Source organism: Zeus faber (genome assembly GCF_960531495.2).
Source record: "Zeus faber genome assembly, chromosome: 7".
Lineage (NCBI taxonomy): Eukaryota > Metazoa > Chordata > Actinopteri > Zeiformes > Zeidae > Zeus > Zeus faber.
The window spans coordinates 6,031,299-6,051,060 of record NC_137203.1 but is presented as its reverse complement, the minus strand read 5'-3'; the positions used below and the strand labels follow the sequence as shown (position 1 = coordinate 6,051,060).

Sequence of the window (19,762 nt, the reverse complement as noted above, 5' to 3'; positions counted from 1 at the left end):
CCAGGACCCCCCCAACTTTTAAGAGAAATGTTCTTTCTCTATACAATGTCAATTCTAACATAGAAGAATCAGATCACATTTTGTCCTGTTTACCTTGTATGGAGATGAGCAATAACTACAGGGAGCCTGGAGGTGCATTGTAAGGGATTGTAATCCACGTCTGCCAGGTCATTTACAAGTGCCTGTGAATTTACTGTTTGAGGTTGGCATCCAGGGAGACAGTTGAGGGACACAGACTTGTAAATGACTTCTGACCCAAGCCACCCCCTCTGTTGTTGTATAAAGCCCTCTTGATCAGAAATAAGATCAGACTGGGTTGAACACTGCTTTGGAGCAGTACTGAACCTTTCTCTTTATTCTGCAGGATAAATAATCTTGAATATTTTCAGTTTTTGTTTTCTTGTTGCGGGCAGATTAACCTCACCGATCATTGCAGAACAATTTCTTCCACTGTTTTGGTGTTGTCGGCAGGATCTCTGCTTGGCTCTGTTGGACCTCTTCATGACTAGGTTGTGTGCACAATGGCAGGCAGGAACCGACCGTAAAGACAACCGAGAAGGAGTCGTCTGGACATGACTGGCAGACCCAGCGGAGACAACACTAGATATTCGAGATCAAGAGGATCGTGAGTTTTTGTTTGCTGATAAAAATCTCAATGAAACAAGTGAATGTATAAACGCAAGATAAGCGTGGTCTGTGTGCTGTACAAAACATGTCAAACTAGTTTCACACATGAGTCTTTGGTGTAAAAGTAGCATTATAATCTAAAATATATTTTAGGATTGTTAGAGAGGATACTGTAAGGTTTTAAATTAATTTGGGAAAAAAAAATTATATCTATTTTTTTTTTTAATATATAACAAGGCGAGAGAGCGCTGTAAAGGTAATGACAGACTGAAAGGATTAGGGAAGTTGAAATGTGAAAGACAATGACAATGAAAGTGGGAAAGTTTGCCCATGATGCATTTGGGATTCTTTGTTTAGGATGAAACTTGGAGAAGAGTGCGTGTAAAAGTCATTGTAGTAGGATATTGGTTCAGCAGAGGAAGCTGCAGAACTGAATGATTTAACTAATCGTCAAATGTTGTACAACAGAGGTCTATGCTGTGGTAGTATGAATAGATATTGCACGGTTTGAACTGTTGGATTGTGTTTAGAGAGATGATTGTGATGGTGATAATAGTGTTGTGGTGAGTTGAAGCAGGTTTTAAGTTGCTGGAAAGTGTCTTTGGTTCATTAAATGTGACTTTGCTGAGGTTAGGAGTATGGTGAGTTTTTTTTCTTTTTTTTTTTTTAAGAACTATAGTTTGTGCTTTGTTAATAGATTTTATGGAAAATCATTCCAAATTGATAAAACTAAATTTATCAATATAAATTAAAAAAATAATTTGCTTCCAAAATATGTTTTAAGACATCACGGAGAGCAGAAATGATGCATAGTAGCAGCAGAAATGAATTTGATTTTGGTTTATAAAAAGTTTTTGTTTTTAAATGTACTTTATTTTTCCCTTTTGTGTTCTTGTGTCAAAGTGATCTGCTGGTTGAGATAAGATAATCCTTTATCTATCCCACAGAGGGATAGTCTGCAGTGTTACAGCAGTAACACATTGGCACAATGGCAAAAAGCATTAATAAATTGGTAATTCTAAATCAAAGGATATGTTTTGTTTTGTATACAAGAGAGCAATGTTCCCTCTGATTTTTCATGTGTCTGGGCATACACACCAGCTCCCTGAGTACACTGAGGATCACTGTGAGCAACATAAGATGTGCACGCTGTGGTCACACACCAGTATCACAACTGTTATAAACCCGGGATCATAGCAAGTTACATGGCCTATTAAAAGAATCAAATTACAGCAGCAATTTCCATTAGTTTACTTTTGATATAAGTGATTTGGCCCACTTAAAATGAAAAAGACAAAAATCTTGTTGTTCATGAGATGTGTAGTATGTTATATATGAGAGCCCTGTTTTGGCCTGGGTGAGGTCCAGTTGTGGCCTGGGTGAGGGTCTTGCTCTTGAAGAAATGAGACATATACAGTACACCTTTCAGACATAACATTTTGTTCACATCTTGCACAATGACATGTGTGCTGTAACTTGTGATACAGTACAAAATCCTGTAACTCTTTGTCTGTAAAATATTTAATTACAGAGTTTTTCTTTTGGCATTTCTACTACCCATACATTTTACAATAGTAACAGCATTTAATGATTAATATCCATAAATAAAAAATCTTAATAAATGTCACTAGGATATGCACAAATCGGACTTAAATTTTACCTATTTTTCATGTCTGTCCTTCTCAGTTCTCCAATGGTTGTACACCTTGTCTAGGTTGATGGCTCCGCCTGCTTCTTGCTTTGACTTTATGCGCATCAACAGGTCCAAATGTGCCACTTCAAGACAATTTCTGGATGCAGTTCTGATATGGTTCATTAAACTAAATCCCCTTTCACAATCGGCACTGGATGCTTGAAATGTAGCACAAATATCCACAAGCTGTGAGATCTCCTTTAGCTCCTCACATCTAATTGCTGCAGCCACCATATCTGAGAATGAGCTGATTGACCCCTGTTTAAGTTTTTGCTTCATTATGTACTTTAATTCAGAATATTGACTGTTAATGGCCTCCATAGACTGTGGGTGGTGGAGAATGGCCTCATACTTCTTTGCCAGTGTAGAAATGTCTGCTGATCCATGGTCAAAACTGATGTCTGAGCTCAATGCTTCAATGTCAAATGCAGACCACTCCTTTAATTCATCTTCTGGAAAACGAGCATCCATGTGATCGCAGAGCTTACTAATAAAGAGTAATCTCACCAGTATTTCTGCCAATAGCTGATGCGGTCCCCATTGCCTCTTTGACACGGTCGCTCCACTGTACATCCTTCTCCTTCAAGTATTGGGAACGCAACTTCTCAATCTTTGCTCTTGCAAAATAGTGTCCTTCCATCTTTGAAAGGAAAGGCAGAGCTGAGCCAGCTCACCCAAAACATCTCCCAGGGCAGTGACAGTAACCTTGAACTTTGAATCACTCAGATTTTTGTAGCAGTACTTTGCCACTGGATCTCTGTTATCAGTGAATTCTCTTTTGTAGTATTCTTCAAGCACAGTGTAGTTCCTCAGAACAGCATTCACAGCTTGGTGCCGCGACAGCCATCGCACTTCGTTCAGAGGCCTGAATGACAGTGTATCTTCATCAAAAATCTTCACTAGGTTCTCCATTTTGCCCCTCTTCATAGTGGACCGAGAGAAAGTGGAATATACAGTTCTAAGAAAAGTTTCCACATCTCGAAACAAAGGCACATCTTTCCAGGCATCATCAATGCCCAAGTCCTCTCTATGGGCCACACAATGTTGTTCAGTTAGGGGTGGTATTTGGCGCTTTAACAAAGCCGCAATTTCGTTGTGTTTTCCTAGCATTACTGAGGCACCATCGGAGGTCAGCGTCACCATTCTCTGTATGTCCAGTCCATGTTTAAAGTAAAACTGAGTTATTGCTTGCACAATATCCTTAGCAGTGCATGCTGTCAGCTGGATGATGCCACCAAACACAGTTTTATAGTTGACATCATTTTCCTCCCTGTATTGAATTTATATGACTAGCTTTTTGTGTACTGTTATGTCTGTGCTCTCATCTACTATCAGGGTATGCCAGGGTGCATTTTTAACATTGCACATAGTCTCATTCTGCACTATCTCATTGATTGAGTTCACAAATTCAAAGGCATAGCTTTTGCTTCGCCAGCTTACTGGTATACTCACATACTTTGCCATGTGATCGTGGATTTCTTGAACTGACAGCATTGATGCATTAATTTTGATGGCAAGTAAAATATTGTCAATGACAACTATAACTTGCTCAGAGTCTGATTTTTTTTTTTGTGTAACAGTTCGTTCCTTTTCTCTCGGTCATTTGCACTCCCCCGCAATAATGTACCAATCCCCTTTCCCATCTTGAGTCTTCGTAGAATTCCAACAGCATTCAAATGACTTTTCTGCCGAATGTGACGCTTGAGGTAGTCCAACTTCCATTCAGTCCACATTTTCCCTTCCGAAAACTCGCTTGCTACTTTGGCCTCGCTGCATGTTTTGCAGAGCAAACCTTTCTCACCCGGGTTTCAAAGCTTGTTCTTCTGTTTGCACATACTCCGACAGCCATTCCATCTTAAAAGAAGCGCATTTCTTTTTTACTTTGGCTTGGTGAGTGGATGTGCCACTGCCCGTTCGCTTAGCCATGATAAGGGGTTAGCATTTGCGTCTCTTAACACCGCCGCACTGTTTACCTAGCTAACCTGCACGGCGCCACGGCGCATATGGGCAAGGCACGTACACAAGCACTGTCAATGGCATTATTGGCTGCGTAGCGTACGTGAACCGTATCGTATCATTGGCTGGACGGACACCTGTCACTCACTGAGTTACATTGCAAAATGGCACAGAAAAAAATGTTATTGGGCTAATTAACTTACAGTTTATGTTGGATTTTATTTTATGCGCTGCATAGATTTTCTTGTGCGCTGAGAATGTGGGAGCAGTGCACGATAGCGCAAGCGCGCAGCTGAGAGGTAACATTGCAAGAGAGGTAATGGATTGTGTACATTACTAAAAATTGAAAAACTTAAATAAATGTGAAATACGTTGGCCATTTAGATGTTTTTTTTAATTTGGACATTCAAAAATTTTAAGTTTAAACTTGAAAATGTCTTGTGATTCGATTAATGTTGTAAATATGTATTGTTGAATTAACCAACCCGTCCATTCAGTGTTTTATTTCCGCAGTTTTAAGCAGGAATCCACTGACTGCAGTTTTGTATCTGATCACACTCGTTTATCTTCAATTATCCAAATTATATCAATGTTCAATCTCAAAACAGCCTCAATCAAGGTAAACCATACTCAGATAATGAAACCAATATTCACAGCACTCAACAGTATTTAAATCAAATCAGATTTTCCACAAGTGATCAATCAAATCATTGATACTCCATTAATTGAGGAAATGCCTTAATTAGTCAGTCCGTTGCCAAGTTTCCCACTAAAAAATTACAAATGCAATATATGAAAAATAACTACTGTAAGCCTATGTGTGAAAACAAGCTAAACATGCATCAATTATGTAGGTTATAACTCAATGTATACACATATAGGTAATTGCAGGTGTTTATTGAAAGAGTTTGTGGATAAAACCGCACTGGCCTTGTTCAGCTGGATTCAGGATTCCAAAGCGCTGTCATCCGCAAGCTTCAGTGTCTGTGATGTACTGCCAGATGTCTTGTCCTCTGGCCTTAGAATGATGCAATTCAGACACATTCCATCTTCTCTGTCTTTCCTCCAGCTTTCACTCAGGATAGTAAAAGAGAGGAAGAAAGAAATAAAGAAATAGAACAACACAAGTGTTCAGTGTCTTCAGACCACTCTAAATTCTTATACACACTGTAATACAATTCAGTGAGACATGCGTTATCAGCTTTCTCATTTCTCACAAATTTGAAATAAAGCAATGTTTACTTTTATTCATACAATGCATTTAAATCCAAAGAGTATATTAGTTAATCTGATATCACCTTTAATTAATTATTTTTTTTATTCTATTTTTCTATTTAATTTAATTTAATTTATTTTATTTTTTTATTTTCTTCTAACATACTGAGAGAAAAGAGTAGGGGGGGGGGGGGGGGGGGGGCTTCTTCACACCCCCTCTTGTCAGGAGGAGTTAACTAATCTCCACTCTGTATGAAGCACCACCCCTTGCTCCACCTCTTAAATTTAGCCAAGACTTCCAGTATGGACTGGTCGTCAGCGAGTGAACATCCTGTAACCAGCTTCTCCTTCTATTTCAATAAGACTATCTATTCTTTTAACCAGACAAAACTCACAGCAAGCACATTCACACACACACACACACAACAAGCATGAAAAAGGCAAAGAAAGAACCCACACACTAATCAAACAATCCACAAATCCTACTTTCAAAATCAGAACAGGAGACTTTTCTTTCTTTTTCTGAATGTGTACATGCATGTGTAAGCAAACGGTTGTTGGTTGCTCTACTCCTTCCCTCAGAAGGCTCATATCTTTATCAAATGTATAACGTCCTGTAAAAGGTTCATATTTTTTTTAGCACTAAAGAGGCAAAAATGTCTTTCCTTATGTATTAATCAAACCACTCACCACCTATGTATACCTGTTTAATGAGACATATATTCTCTATATAATTTACTCATACACACGAACATTACACAAATCTCTCAACTCATCTTAAACCGTGCGGCACACACACACACACACACACACACACACACACACACACACACACACACACACACACAGAGACACACACACACACACACACACACACACACACACACACACACACACACACACACACACACACACAGAGACACACACAGAGACAGACACACACACACACACACACACACACACACACACACACACACACACACACAGACACACAGAGACACACACACACACACACACACACACACACACACACACACACACACACACACAGAGACACACACACAGACTGTCTGTCCTGCAGTACATCTGATCCTCCAAAGACTTCAACAGTGCTTAACCTTATATTTTAACGTTGACTTATTTATTATCTTCTAATTGCATTGAAATTTTCCCTTTGGCCAAACTTTTAACAAATTATCTTTCATCATGCATGGTCAATGTACACTAGTTCTCCTTGGCTGGTACAGCCCTGTTTTTCCCACTTTTCTCAAACTTCATTTTTCATCTTATTTCCTCTTTTAACCCTTTGACTTTTAACTATTTTTCACTTCACTTTCACCTTTTTATATTATTTCATATTATTTCACATTTAGCCAATTCCCCTCGCCAGGGTTATTTTCTCTGTTTTTCTTACACAGATTTGACTATGCTATATTTTCAAACGGCCAACTTTCACTCAGCAGCTAATGTACACGTCTTACCGTTAAGAAGATACGGGCCCTGTCTTCATTAATATTGCATGGTTATTTATCTCCTTTTTGTTCCTAGTTCTGCCATTCGACTATTACTATTTACTTCAACTTAATTCTCTTTTAAATTATTTCTTATTTCTCTTGTCTGTATTCTCTATTTCTCTTTTTCTTCTTTTTTTACGACTTAAAAAACCCCAATTTAGACGGAAACCCACTTCACACATCAACACATCATCTCTCATCTCCACACAATCTGCTCTTGTCAGTGTAGCCTTCCTGCACAAAACACAACTGCTTCACAGACCACACAGCAGCTCGTATTTGTGAGAGAACGCTCACCCTGAGGTGTTTAAAGTGGTAACTTCGCTGAAGCTGACAGCAGTGGCAGGTGAGGCCCAACAGATCCTGGTCGTGACGCCAATTTGTAGTTTCTTTGTTGTCCATGATCTGCAGATGAAGAAAGAATCTCCGCTGACGCTGACTTGATTATAATAAAACGTTTATTACAAGGAAAAACAGCATCAAACCAGACTTTCCATGGATGTCTGGGAGAGAAGGGAGCCAACGCGTTCTCTCCCGAATGGTACTAGGGAGTGTCCTTTATACTTGTACAGAGATAACGTAGCACATCGGATTCCAATCTGTGGGTCACAGTTCAGCGCCTGGCTGACATACATCTAAACACATTCCACCTCCCTTATCACCGGGACCCCAGGCAATGGGCCCTCTCTCTTGGGACCCCGGGGCCCTTCTTCACCCCAAACATTCCAGACACCTCATGGAAACATGGCGTATGCAGGTCTGCCCAAGAATTGGACTGGCATTTGCACACAATTATGTTAGATATGCCAATTTACATGTATAATCTGACCAAGACCCATCGAGATGTGCATGTAAGACGATCAGGAACTTATGTCCGTGACATCGGTTCCAGCTGAGTATAGGATTGTAGGTGGAGCAGAACATTTTTATACGTCTATATTAGCGCCCGTAGGTACATCTACAGCTTTTAAGTGGCTAAATATCATACATTATAAGTTGTTACTGTTCATTAATACAACTATCCTGGCAGAAGAAGCTAGAAACAAGAATTAACTTTGATCCGTTTAATGTTTCTCCAGAATTGTATGGTACTAGACATAATGAGTGCGGCTCAAGGTGGTGTAATTATTACATTTCATTGCATATATGTATGAAAGTATGTATATGTATTTGACAAATAAACCTCTTGAATCTTGAATGTGCTATGAAAGGTGAGTCGTGCTGTTCAAACATTCCTGCCAGTGATGTGGAATCAGGAAATTTGTCTTTAGCCATACAAGCTATGAAAGAGTTACGTGATGATTTAATGAAAGATCAAGCTAACATTTGGGACCCATTTGCTTGGCTAAGAAATGCACTGGGGCCATGGATTTCTACGTTCATAAAGATATTGATTCCTGTAGTGATAATGCGTTTAATGCTATGTTGCTGTCTAGCGTGTATAGTACCTATCCTTTGTAAAATGATCACTAATATGGTGACGGGACAGTTTGCCTCCATACCACTAGATGATTGGAAACCACCTTATGATGATGAAGGAGATCTTGAGACACGGAGATGTTGAAATTTGAAGATGTTTGTCTAATTATGTTTCTTCTTACTTATTGGATGCGTTAGTCATTACGTGCATAATTAATTTGCTGTTGTCATCATTAAGTGATAACCATTGATTAATCGGAATAGAATTATTAATTAGTGAAATCTCTATGTTTATTTTGTTTATTTCATTATGTGATTCATGATTTTTTCTTTTTCTGTTTTCTAGTTAGAATTGTAAGATCGCCACACAGGATTTTTTCTCTGTATGACCAGTGCTTTTTGTCCTGTGCGTTGTCATAGTATAGTAGATAACCCTTACTGGTGTTTTACTTTTCTCCAGCCAAATGTGAGAAGAGAGGTTTGGCCCATTTGAGGTGGAGATATCCTTGAATTATATCTGGAATTTGGTTATGAGTTCATATAGTTAAATTTAGTATTAGATGTCGATTTTCCCAGTAGATTCCAGTAAGATAGAATTGAACGATATCTCTGAAGTATAATTGTATTGTATCCAATTTACATTATATGGAATTTAAGCATTATTGCATTTTTCCTTAAGGTGTTGTTCCAGTAGGAACAAAATGAGGAAATGTGAGAGAAAAATGCTTCTGATCATTGTTTTTTTTTTTAAAAACATTGTCTCTGTTTTTGCAGGAATCCCCCAACTTTATGTAAAGAGAAATGTTCTTTCTCTCTACAATGTCAATTCTATATGGAAGAACCAGATCACATTTGGCCCTGTTTACCTTGTATGGAGATGGAGAATAACCACAGGGTGCACTGTAAGGGATTGTAGTCCCGTCTTCTAGGTCATTTACAAGTTCCTGTGAATTTACTGTTTGAGGTTGGCATCCAGGGAGACAGTTGAGGGACACAGACTTGTAAATGACTTCTGACCCAAGCCACCCCCTCTGTTGTTGTATAAAGCCCTCTTGATCAGAAATAAGATTAGAGTGATCAGAACACTGCTTTGGAGCAGTACTGAGCCTTTCTCTTTATTCTGCAGAATAAATAATCTTGAATATTCACAGTTTTTGTTTTCTTGTAGCGGGCAGATTAACCTCACTGATCATTGCATAAGAATTTCTTCTGCACCTTCCACAACGAGTCCATTGAGCAATCCGACCGTTTGGTATTTTTTATCGACCCTTTCTCTCACAATTGGCCGGTGCCATTTGTGAGAATTGGCCTCATTCATCATGTGTGCCCCGCCGCCTGAGTTCGGGACAGCCCGGGTGTTTGTTTTGGGAAGCTCTTGCAACCCCCCCCCCCCTCCAAAATCCCTATTCGGAATTCTGACTTTGAACTTTTTCCCCGGAAGAGGGTCGGGAGTCTTCAGAATTCCGCTGTTGGCTGAATGTAGCATCCGTCCGCCTGGCTCGACGGCCTCAAACTTCTCCGCTTGAAACTCGTGTTGCCCCGCGTCGAGACGGGCGCCGCTGGACAGCACCGAGCAGATCCACAAGGTGGGACGAGAGCGACCTGAGAACCAGACCAATCAGATCTTTATTATTATTATTTTTTTACCAGTTAAAACGGCTCTGACTTGTATATATATTTTTTTTAATTAAAGTGGTAATCCAAACGATAATTTTGTTAAAAAAAAATAAAAATAAAAAAAAATCTCATATTTGATATGGTATGATTTGGTATGTTGGCAGCTGATAGGAACAGGCGTTCAATGTACTCACGTTATACACACGGATCAGCCACAACATTAAAAGCAGTGACATGTGAAGTGAATAACAATGATCATCTGGTTCCAGTGGCACCTGTCAAGGGGGGGGGGTAGATTAGGCAGCAAGTGAACAGTCAGTTCTTGAAGTTGATGAGTTGGCAGCAGGAAAAATGGGCAACTGGGTCAGAGCATCTCCAAAACCCAGGTCTTGTGGGGTGTTCCTGGTATGCAGTGGTTAGAACTTTCCAAAAGTGGTCCAAGGAAGGACGACCGGTGAACCGGCGACGGGGTCATGGATGCCCAAGGCTCATTGATGCATGTGGGGAGTGAAGTCTGTCCTGTCTGGTTTGATCCCACAGAAGAGCTACTGTTGCACAAATTGGTGACAAATTTATTGCTGCTATGATAGAAAGGTGTCAGAACACACAGTGCATCACAGCTTGCTGCGTATGGGAGCGGTCACAGTGTCCATGCTGACCCCTGTCCACCACTGAAAGCTCCTACAATGGACACGTGAGCATCAGAACTGGACCATGGAGCAATGGAAGAAGGTGGTCAGGTTTGACTCCGCCCATCATGTGGATGGGCGGAGTTTGGGCCCAATCCGATGGAGCATCTGTGGGATGTGCTGGAACAACAAGCCTGATCCATGGTGTGTAGGCGAAATCCTCCTTTTCCGCTTCCACAATAACATGGTTGCCAAGCACTATCTGAACAGCATGCACCCTAGGCAAGGATGCACTATTCCCATAACAAGCAACTCCTCGTTTTCCGCAGTTTCGATTCCAGCTGCGCTCTCTCGCTCTTCTTGCCCTCGGCTCATTCGCTCCGGGTTATTGTACACTGTCAGCTATTTAAACATACCCGGTGTAGAGCCCAACACCGGCTTCTGTTGACAAGGAAAATAGCAGGAGTGCTGTTTGGAACTACTTTGCATTTGAGGCCAATGAAACAGAAACAGAAACAGTCTTTAATTGTCACACGACACTCCACAACACATGCTCTCACACACACGCACATGCTTGATGGTGGCCGGTGAAATGGCTCCTCTGCTTTTGAACCATCCTGGCTTGTCCTTCCTCCGGGGGCACAGCCACGAGCAGTGGGCAGCGTACGTGGACGCGCCCGGGGACCAGGTGATAAGTGTCCATCGCTGGTCAGACGATGATGGGTGCATGTTTTTGGTGGGGGTCCTTACTGACGTGAGGTGGAGGAAACCCCATGTGAGCACGGGGAGAACATGCAAACTCCACACAGAAAGGCTCCTGTTTTTTGGAAGATAACCCGCCGGAGCACGGTGCCAACAGCGCCCCAGGCGGGAATCGAACCCAGGACCTTCTTGCTGTGAGGCAGCAGTGCAATGCACTGCGCCACCGTGCCATGAAGAAGGAAAGGCAAAAGACACAAGCAAGCCCATATGCAAGGGATGCTACAGAGCAGTGCTCACTAAAGCTGCTTCCACAACCAACTGAACAAAGCACCTGAAGGACCGACACGCAGACCGATATAAAGAATTTTCGAGAGGTTGGTGACAGCTTTCAACATCACTGCAGCATTAAACAAGATGGCCCAGTAAAGTGTTGTTGATCAGCGTGTGGAAGAATAGTAAATACTTCTATTTGATTTATTTATTTTTTAACTCATTTGTTACTAAAAATGCATAAGATTGCTCTGCTTTTCTTGTTACTTGCACTGTCGTGCTCTTTGAATGTATGAGGCTTTTGAACAAGTGCACTGCCTCAAGAATATTGTTTTCATTAAGTTAAAAAACGTGTTAATATTGTTAATGTTTACCACAGGCATTCTGCTGTTCTCTGCTTCTAACCAAGAAAACAAAATCTGATATCTTTCAAGGTATTGTATCAAAGTTAAAAATCCAGTATCGTGATAACACTAGGAGCTACACAATATTAGTGGTTATTAGTGGTGGTTTTACTGTTGTGGCTGATCGGTTTGTGCTCTTCTATGCTGCCTCCATTGTTGGCGGGGTCCACCGTTCCAAAGGTCGTTGATTATTAACTGGATTTTGTCTTCATTGTAAATAATAAGGTTTAGGCAAACATTGAGCAAATCCTCCTTTTGGTAGGAATAATATGGTACATAACAGTGTGGAAAACTCAATATGGCTCGCACTTAAAGACCACAAGGTTGGCCAATACCAACAAAAGACAACCATTTAAGAAGTCATTTCCCCCCTTGAGACCATAATAACATGTGTGTATCAATTCTGTTATTGGAAAGCATATGTTCTGATGCAATTTTCTGAGTTTTCTGCTTGTTTATATATTTTTCATGTATTTTTAAGTCTTTGTACCCACTCTCTATCATGGTGCTTTTATTTCATGACATTTGAGGCACTTTCTAACTGTTTGGAAACAATATGAATGAGGTTAATTAGGGGTCCAGTCCCTAACCCCAGCCCTAACCCTTACCCTATTGCTATTGCTCTGCCTTTTTTTAAATGTTTAATCTTGCCATTATTCGAGCTAAAAGTATCTGAAATACAAAGGCAGTATGCAGAGACACGGTTGAGGTCTCGTTAGAACCGGGACGTTTCAGACGTCTTGTCGTTCGGCTTCAATCAATATTGATCTACGTTTTGAGCAGGAATGAATAATACAGCTGTCGTACATTCATTTGTTTTAGGAGCGGGACACTTTGTGACGTCATCATCCCAAGTTATTTAAGCCCAGCCTCCGTCTCTCGGACGTCATTCCCCGCCAGCCACTTGCGAGTGCGACGCCTCGACAGACAACTCGAGCCGGTGCTGCGTTTAAAGGAAACTCTGAAAACTGTAACTCGTGCTGTGTTTTACAAAACATGCGACACGAACAAGCCAATCCTACAGAGCAGAGAAACAATCATGTCGCACGAACAGCGAATCGTACAGCAGACATTGTTATTACCATAACATCTTAATCATAACAGTTTATTATAAGGTGAAGCGCGATGTTACGCTACAACTTAATATCAATCTTAAACCCAAAGCATTGTAAATAGCTTCACAATAATCTGCTGTGTTAACATATGCTTTGTTTATTGCGCCTCACCTTTCACCCTTGTACATTAAGTGGTTAGTACTTTATCTGGTGTGATGAACCGCGCAAGGAGTGATCACAAAATCAGAGTTCAGTTTCCCGGAGTAAATAATTATTTTTAAAGTATACGAGAAAAATTTGTATATAAGAGTTGAGCCTTCAACATTTGTTTGCCCTGGTATGAAATGTGCCTTATATTTAAAGTGTGACTTGACTTGTATTCTCTCCCAGTGAAACAGTCGCCATGAAGCCGCAACAGGGCCTGTCTGCATGTCTGCTGCTGGTTCTTTGTGCGACGGGGTACGTTGACGGCGGAAACATTTTGGTCTGGTACACCGAGGGCAGTCACTGGATCAACCTGAAGCCCGTCCTGGAAACGCTCGTGGACAGGGGACACCGGGTCACGGTGCTGAAGCCCAGCTCCTCGCTGTTCATGAACACCAGCGAGCCCTCGCGCCTCCGTTACGAGCCCTTCAACTCCTCGCTCTCGAAGGAGGCCTTGGAGGAGTTCATGGAGGAGCTTATCCATTTGTCCCTGTATGAGATGGACCATTTGAATTTCCCTCAGATACAGTTTAGATTAATGGAATTACTTAGAAAACACATGAACTGCTCTTTCCAGTACTTGGACGGTGTGGTGAAATCTGACACGGTCATGGGTAAGCTGAAGGAGGCCAGGTATGATCTGATGCTGGCTGACCCCATCTATTTCGGCAGTGAGTTGGTGGCTGAGATGCTAGGCATTCCCTTGGTCTACACTCTGCGCTTTTCCATAACCCACTCCTGGGAGAGGCTGTGTGGACAACTACCTGCTCCACCCTCGTTTGTCCCTGGTGCCAGGAGCAAACTGACTGACAAAATGAACTTCCAAGAGAGGCTGTTTAACTTTGTCTTTTACGCCTCTCAGGACATATTGGCGTACTATATGTGGCCAGATGTGGATAAATACTACACGGAGGTAAGAGGTGAGTGACTATGCCGGTTAATGGTGGCAATAACTCAAACTTGGATAGGCCAGTTACTATGCTATTCGTGCATCAAAGAGCTGTGTTAGGTTAAATAAATTTTTATGGACCAGGGTTACAATCTGAAAGAACAATGTTCAGGATCACCATGAGCCCTTGAATTCTTCTCCAATTGGGGGCCATTGGAGTCGAATACAAGCATTGGACATCTATAAATAAGACAAGGCAGCAGGGGGCCTGGAAGTCATCACTGCTACTGCCATTTAAACTTTGGTTACTGTTCAAATCAATACCCATAGTAAATCAATACGGATACAATATGGAATGCCTGGACATACAATAATACACAGCATCTAATGTGAAGTCCCTTGTACAGTGATGATGATAAGGCGGCTACACACTGAAGCTCTGTTTAACCAAACACCTTGACACACGTGCCCCTAGGCTGAAGAAGAACACTTGAGGCAGTGCCTCAAAGGAGACGCTACCGAAGGAAAGACACACACGTTCTAGCTGCACAATTTTCATATTAGTGAATGTAAATGAAAATCTCTAGACACATTAGAAGCTACACATGTGACTTTCTTTGCTTTTTACGTTGTGAAAGGTAAGCCCACCGGTTTTTGTGAGTTGGTGGGTAGAGCTGACTTCTGGCTGATACGAACCTACTGGGACTTTGACTTTCCCCGTCCTTTCCTACCCAACTTCAAATTTGTTGGTGGGATCCACTGCAGGCCTGCCAAACCTTTACCTGAGGTAATAACAAAAGAAATACGATGAGTAAACCAGCAATACCAGTAAAAATCTGTCTGTTGCTGTTTTAACTGCAGTTTCTACTGTTTATCGGTCGGATGCTCACAAATAAAACACACTACATTTTTGGCCTACACAACTGCAGGTCACGTCAAAATGGAGGTATATAGAGCAAAGATAATATATCAAATTTTTAACATTTTCTCGTCCTCTAGGATATGGAGGGATTCGTGCAGAGCTCTGGAGATGCTGGTATTGTGGTTTTTACCCTCGGGTCTCTGATCAAGAACATCACCACAGAGAAGGGAAACATGATCGCATCGGCTCTTTCTCAATTCCCGCAAAAGGTAAGATACCAGCTTTGCATGGAACCACTAAAAGGCATCATTAAACACATTTAACAGTTTGTGGTAAGCAAAAGCAACCTCTGCAAATAACTCATTTGTGGTCTAGAGAGGCAAAACTCACTTACAAGGCATTGATTTTTATTGACACAAGCATTTATGTCGTAGTTTCCCTTAAGGTTTCATTTCACACTGCCTGCTGTCCCTCGGCAAAATAATCTCTTGCTCTAAAATGTATATAAACAATGGGCATGACATGTTCACTTGTTATGGAATGTTTCTATGTGTGGGTCTCAATGTTATCTCCAACAGGTTCTGTGGAAACACAGTGGAGAGAAACCAGAGACTCTGGGTGCCAATACAAGGATCTATGACTGGATCCCACAGAACGACCTGCTGGGTACTTGCAGTAGAAGTTCAAATCACTGATCGACCAAACACGTTTGGGGATTGTAGTGCCCAGGGAGTTTCAACAAAACATTAAATAGCTAAAAAAAAATGCTAACCCTCACCCAAAGGTACTTGGGATGACTTGAAGTCCGTTGCCCTTTGGGGCTGCAGATGTATAGTAATAAAAGTCACTTGACCTGCCATACAGTACTGGAAAACGTTACAGTAAAATGACACACTGCTTCTGGAGAAGTAGGTTAGTTTGATTTGTTTTCTATCCAACAGGTCATCCCAAGGCCAGAGCGTTCATCACCCACGGAGGCTCAAATGGCATCTACGAAGCGATCTACCACGGTGTCCCCATGGTGGGAATCCCAGTGTTTTCTGACCAGCCAGACAACATGGTGCACATGAAGGCCAAGGGGGCTGCACTCATCATGGACTTCAACTCCATGGAGACCCAGGACCTCGTGGATGCCCTCAAGGCCGTCATCAACGAGCCCTCGTGAGTTGGATCAACGTGTGTGACGGCATTGACAGCCCATTAAAATATCGAGGATATGATATGAAATATGTTTGGGTGGTGGCTTGAAATTCAATACATTTCCCATGCACAAACACGAGAGGCTGCGGTAAAATGCTGAATAACAAGGCATTTACACTCATCCCTTCAAACTAAAAGTCAAAGAGTGGAAGTCATATTAAACACCTTCTGGGAAATCACTGGATGCATTTTATGCAGATGCAGATCACATTGCAGACCTCCCCCATAGATGGTTCTGTGAAAGTTTCGCCGAACTGTGGGAGTTTCGCAGAACTGCCACACTCCGCCCACTTGGGCAGAGTGTGGCAGTTCTGAGTGTGGTGGTTCTGTGGCAGGACCACAGAACCACAGGCGACAGGATTTCAGACAGAGTTTATTGTAGAGAGTGGGCTAGGTGGAATTAGTCCAGGAGCACATGGACCCTTGTCATGACAAGGGCTCCTCTGCTGGGTGTGTGTGGGGATGGAGGTTTTACCTGTTGCTCGTTTGACCAACCAACGAGCAACAGGTGTACAGCCACTCTGATCCTGGGTCCCCAATTACCTAGACCCAGGACAGGTGTGGCTGCTCAAACCACACTACCCCCACACCACAGGTTCACTCATTCCCATCCCCCTACATAGAAGGTTTATATAACAAGACGGTATAATAAGCGGGCTCTAGGCTTGCTGAGCTACAGATACTGATGAATGTCCTGGATCAACCTTTTCAAATTAGATTCAGAACACTGTACAGTATGGCTGACACCAGTTAGTCCACTAACCAGTGACTGATTGGAACGCATCCTGCACATTGTCTAGTTATTAGGAGACATTTTTGTCGGGATGGTTGTCATCCGGCTTAAAGACGTGTAAAGTAGATCCACACGTATTGTTTCTCCGCTGCCGTTCTTCCAGGTACAAGGAGAGCGTCATGCGGCTTTCCAGAATCCACCACGACAGGCCCATCAGCCCCAGGGACGAGGCCGTGTTCTGGATCGAGTTTGCGATGCGGAACAACGGAGCCAAGCACCTGAGGGTGGGGGCCTACGAGCTCACCTGGTACCAGTACCACAGCTTGGACGTCCTCGCCCTCCTCCTCTCCATTGTACTCCTCCTCCTCCTCCTCTTTGTCAAGACCTGCGGCATCTGCCTGCGGAGGTGCTGCGGTCGGACGAACGGCAAGACAAAAAGCAAGGCAGAGTGAGGGCGTCCAAATAGATGTGTGCTCCAGGTTGTGTTCGGAGTGTTCATGCGATAGAACTTCCACTGTGTTTGTGTGTCTTGATATGATTTTTATTATTACATGTTTAATCAATTGACTTTTGAATTGACTCACCAACTGCCTTAAGTTAAACTGATCTGGAGTGAAATAAACGTGGTAGCACACCACAGGTTAAAATGTGTGAATCTGTTCTAATTCCTTGTAGTCCTATCCATTCTCCATGCATTTTTATGCATGCATTTCATGCATGTTTTGGCTGATTCGTTTTTTATGATTCTTAAGTTGAGGCCACACTTTCTTTGGGAAAGTGCTCCAAATGTCATGATAACGACAAGCAGTAAAGCAAAGAGGGTCCCAAGGGTCTACTGCAGCCAGTAGAAAGTTTGAGGAAAGAAGGGCTTGGGCAAGGGAACCCTCTAGTGGCCACAGGCCTGCATTGATTATATTGTTTTTGTTTGTTTCTAATGGAGCAAAGTGGTCAAGAGACAATAATATATCATTTACGATTTCAACAGATCAGGAAGTGGAGGCAGAAACGACCTCGGAAATAAAATTTCAATTGAGTTTTTAGAAGTAAAAAGAAAAGCAATTTTCCCAGTAGACAGATGTAGTGACTTTAGTGACTTTAGGCTGTTCGAGCATTACCAACACTTTAGTTGAATCATCAGAATAATTAAAATACAATCAAAATAAAATCAAAAACAATTATAATCATTGTTATTATTATGATTTTAATTATTGTTTTGTTTATTGTTTTTACTATTTTTTATTTTATTTTATTTTGGAGGTATTGATAATAAAAAACGAAACTAGTTTCAGAAAGCTTTAAATAGTGAGGAAAAGAATAGAGTTCAAGGCTCTATTATAATACACTTTCACATGATTGATTGCTTTGGAACACATATGGATGAGATGAGTTCGGAGAGATTCTATCAGTTTCTTGGGCTTTGTTTAGCCTCCTGGCTGATAAAAATCTCAATGAAACAAGTGAATGTATAAACGGCTTTGGTGCCGTTCAAATGGTTTCCAAATGACTCTCAGAGATGCTTCTGTGTCCATGAGTTATTGTTTGACCCAAATAAACTACTTTTTCTTGACAATACTGCAGCTTCTTCTGAGAGGCCTTGTGTCCTTTGTCTGCCAATAGCTGCAACAGTTTGATTGAGTCTTCATGGCACGTTTCCTTATCTGGTGAACAAATGACGATGTCCTCCACATACGGAATGACAGTACTTTTCAAGATCTGATCAATCCCCGCCAAGTCATCCTGCAACACTTTATTGAAAATTTGAGGGCTATGTTTGAATCCTTGAGGGAGTCTCTTGTACTTGAAGGTTTGTCCTTTGTATGTGAATCCAAACAACCCTTGACTTTCTTCGCTCAGTGGAACACTGAAAAATGCTCCACACAAATCCAACACTGTGAAGTGTGTAGCCTCTGGAGGAATTTGAGCTAACAAGGTATGTGGATCTGGGACATCAGCTGGAAAGTCTGCCACCACTTCATTTACCGCTCTTAAATCATGTACCAAGCGATAGGACTCATCTGGTTTCTTTAGAGGCAATATGGGCGTATTATTCCGAGGATCTGAACATATTTCCACTACACCTGCTTTTAACAGCCCTTCAATTTGTGGCTCAATCCCTTTTATTGCCTCCTCCTTTAGTGGGTACTGGTTCTTCCAAGGAGGTTTGGTTCCTGGTCGCAGTTCAACTCTCACCGGTTGGGCTGACTTCACAAGTCCAACGTCAGTGTGTGTCGTGACCACCAACATTCTGGAATTTGTTGCAGCATCTCCTCTCTCATGCAGTCTGAGTCCAATTTAGCTCTGAACATTGACTCACGTGTCATCTTTACCACTTGTGGTTGTCCTTCTCCTTGAGCTGAGATCATGATTTTCATGAACTTCTGTTCTTCACTTATCCAGATAGCTAGATTCTCCTTTATTGGTACAAAAATGTCTTCCTCAGCTTCTGACATCATTTATCCTATATGCTTCTGCTCAAATCCTTCAGCCACCATTAAAGTCACATGTAGCACACTTTTCTCAATGTCATGCTCTTTATCAAGATAATCATCAGTGTTTATCTTCATAGCTGCTCCTTTAATTCCTCATTTCACCACCAAGAGTCCGGAATTGATTTACTTAAATTTGACATGAAAAGAAAAATCGCCAAATTATTTAATTAACTGTAACAAGACCGGAATTCTTCTTTTTCTTTTGGCGGCTCCCGTTAGGGGGCGCCACAGTGCATCATCTGCCTACAATACCTTCTGTCTTGCGCATCTTCCTCCCTCACACC

General features: G+C 41.7%; 1 protein-coding gene across 1 annotated transcript; it reads left to right on the top strand.

Moving 5' to 3' along the window:
* Positions 1 to 13,504: 13,504 nt before the first annotated feature.
* Positions 13,505 to 17,441, top strand: LOC307232331 (UDP-glucuronosyltransferase 2A2-like; the record flags this gene model as incomplete). Its single annotated transcript, XM_080003299.1, has 6 exons — positions 13,505 to 14,225; positions 14,833 to 14,981; positions 15,194 to 15,325; positions 15,635 to 15,722; positions 15,998 to 16,217; positions 17,153 to 17,441. 6 exons carry the CDS (start codon positions 13,505 to 13,507, stop codon positions 17,439 to 17,441), a joined length of 1,599 nt encoding a protein of 532 aa, XP_079859425.1.
* Between the last annotated feature and the right edge of the window lie 2,321 nt (positions 17,442 to 19,762).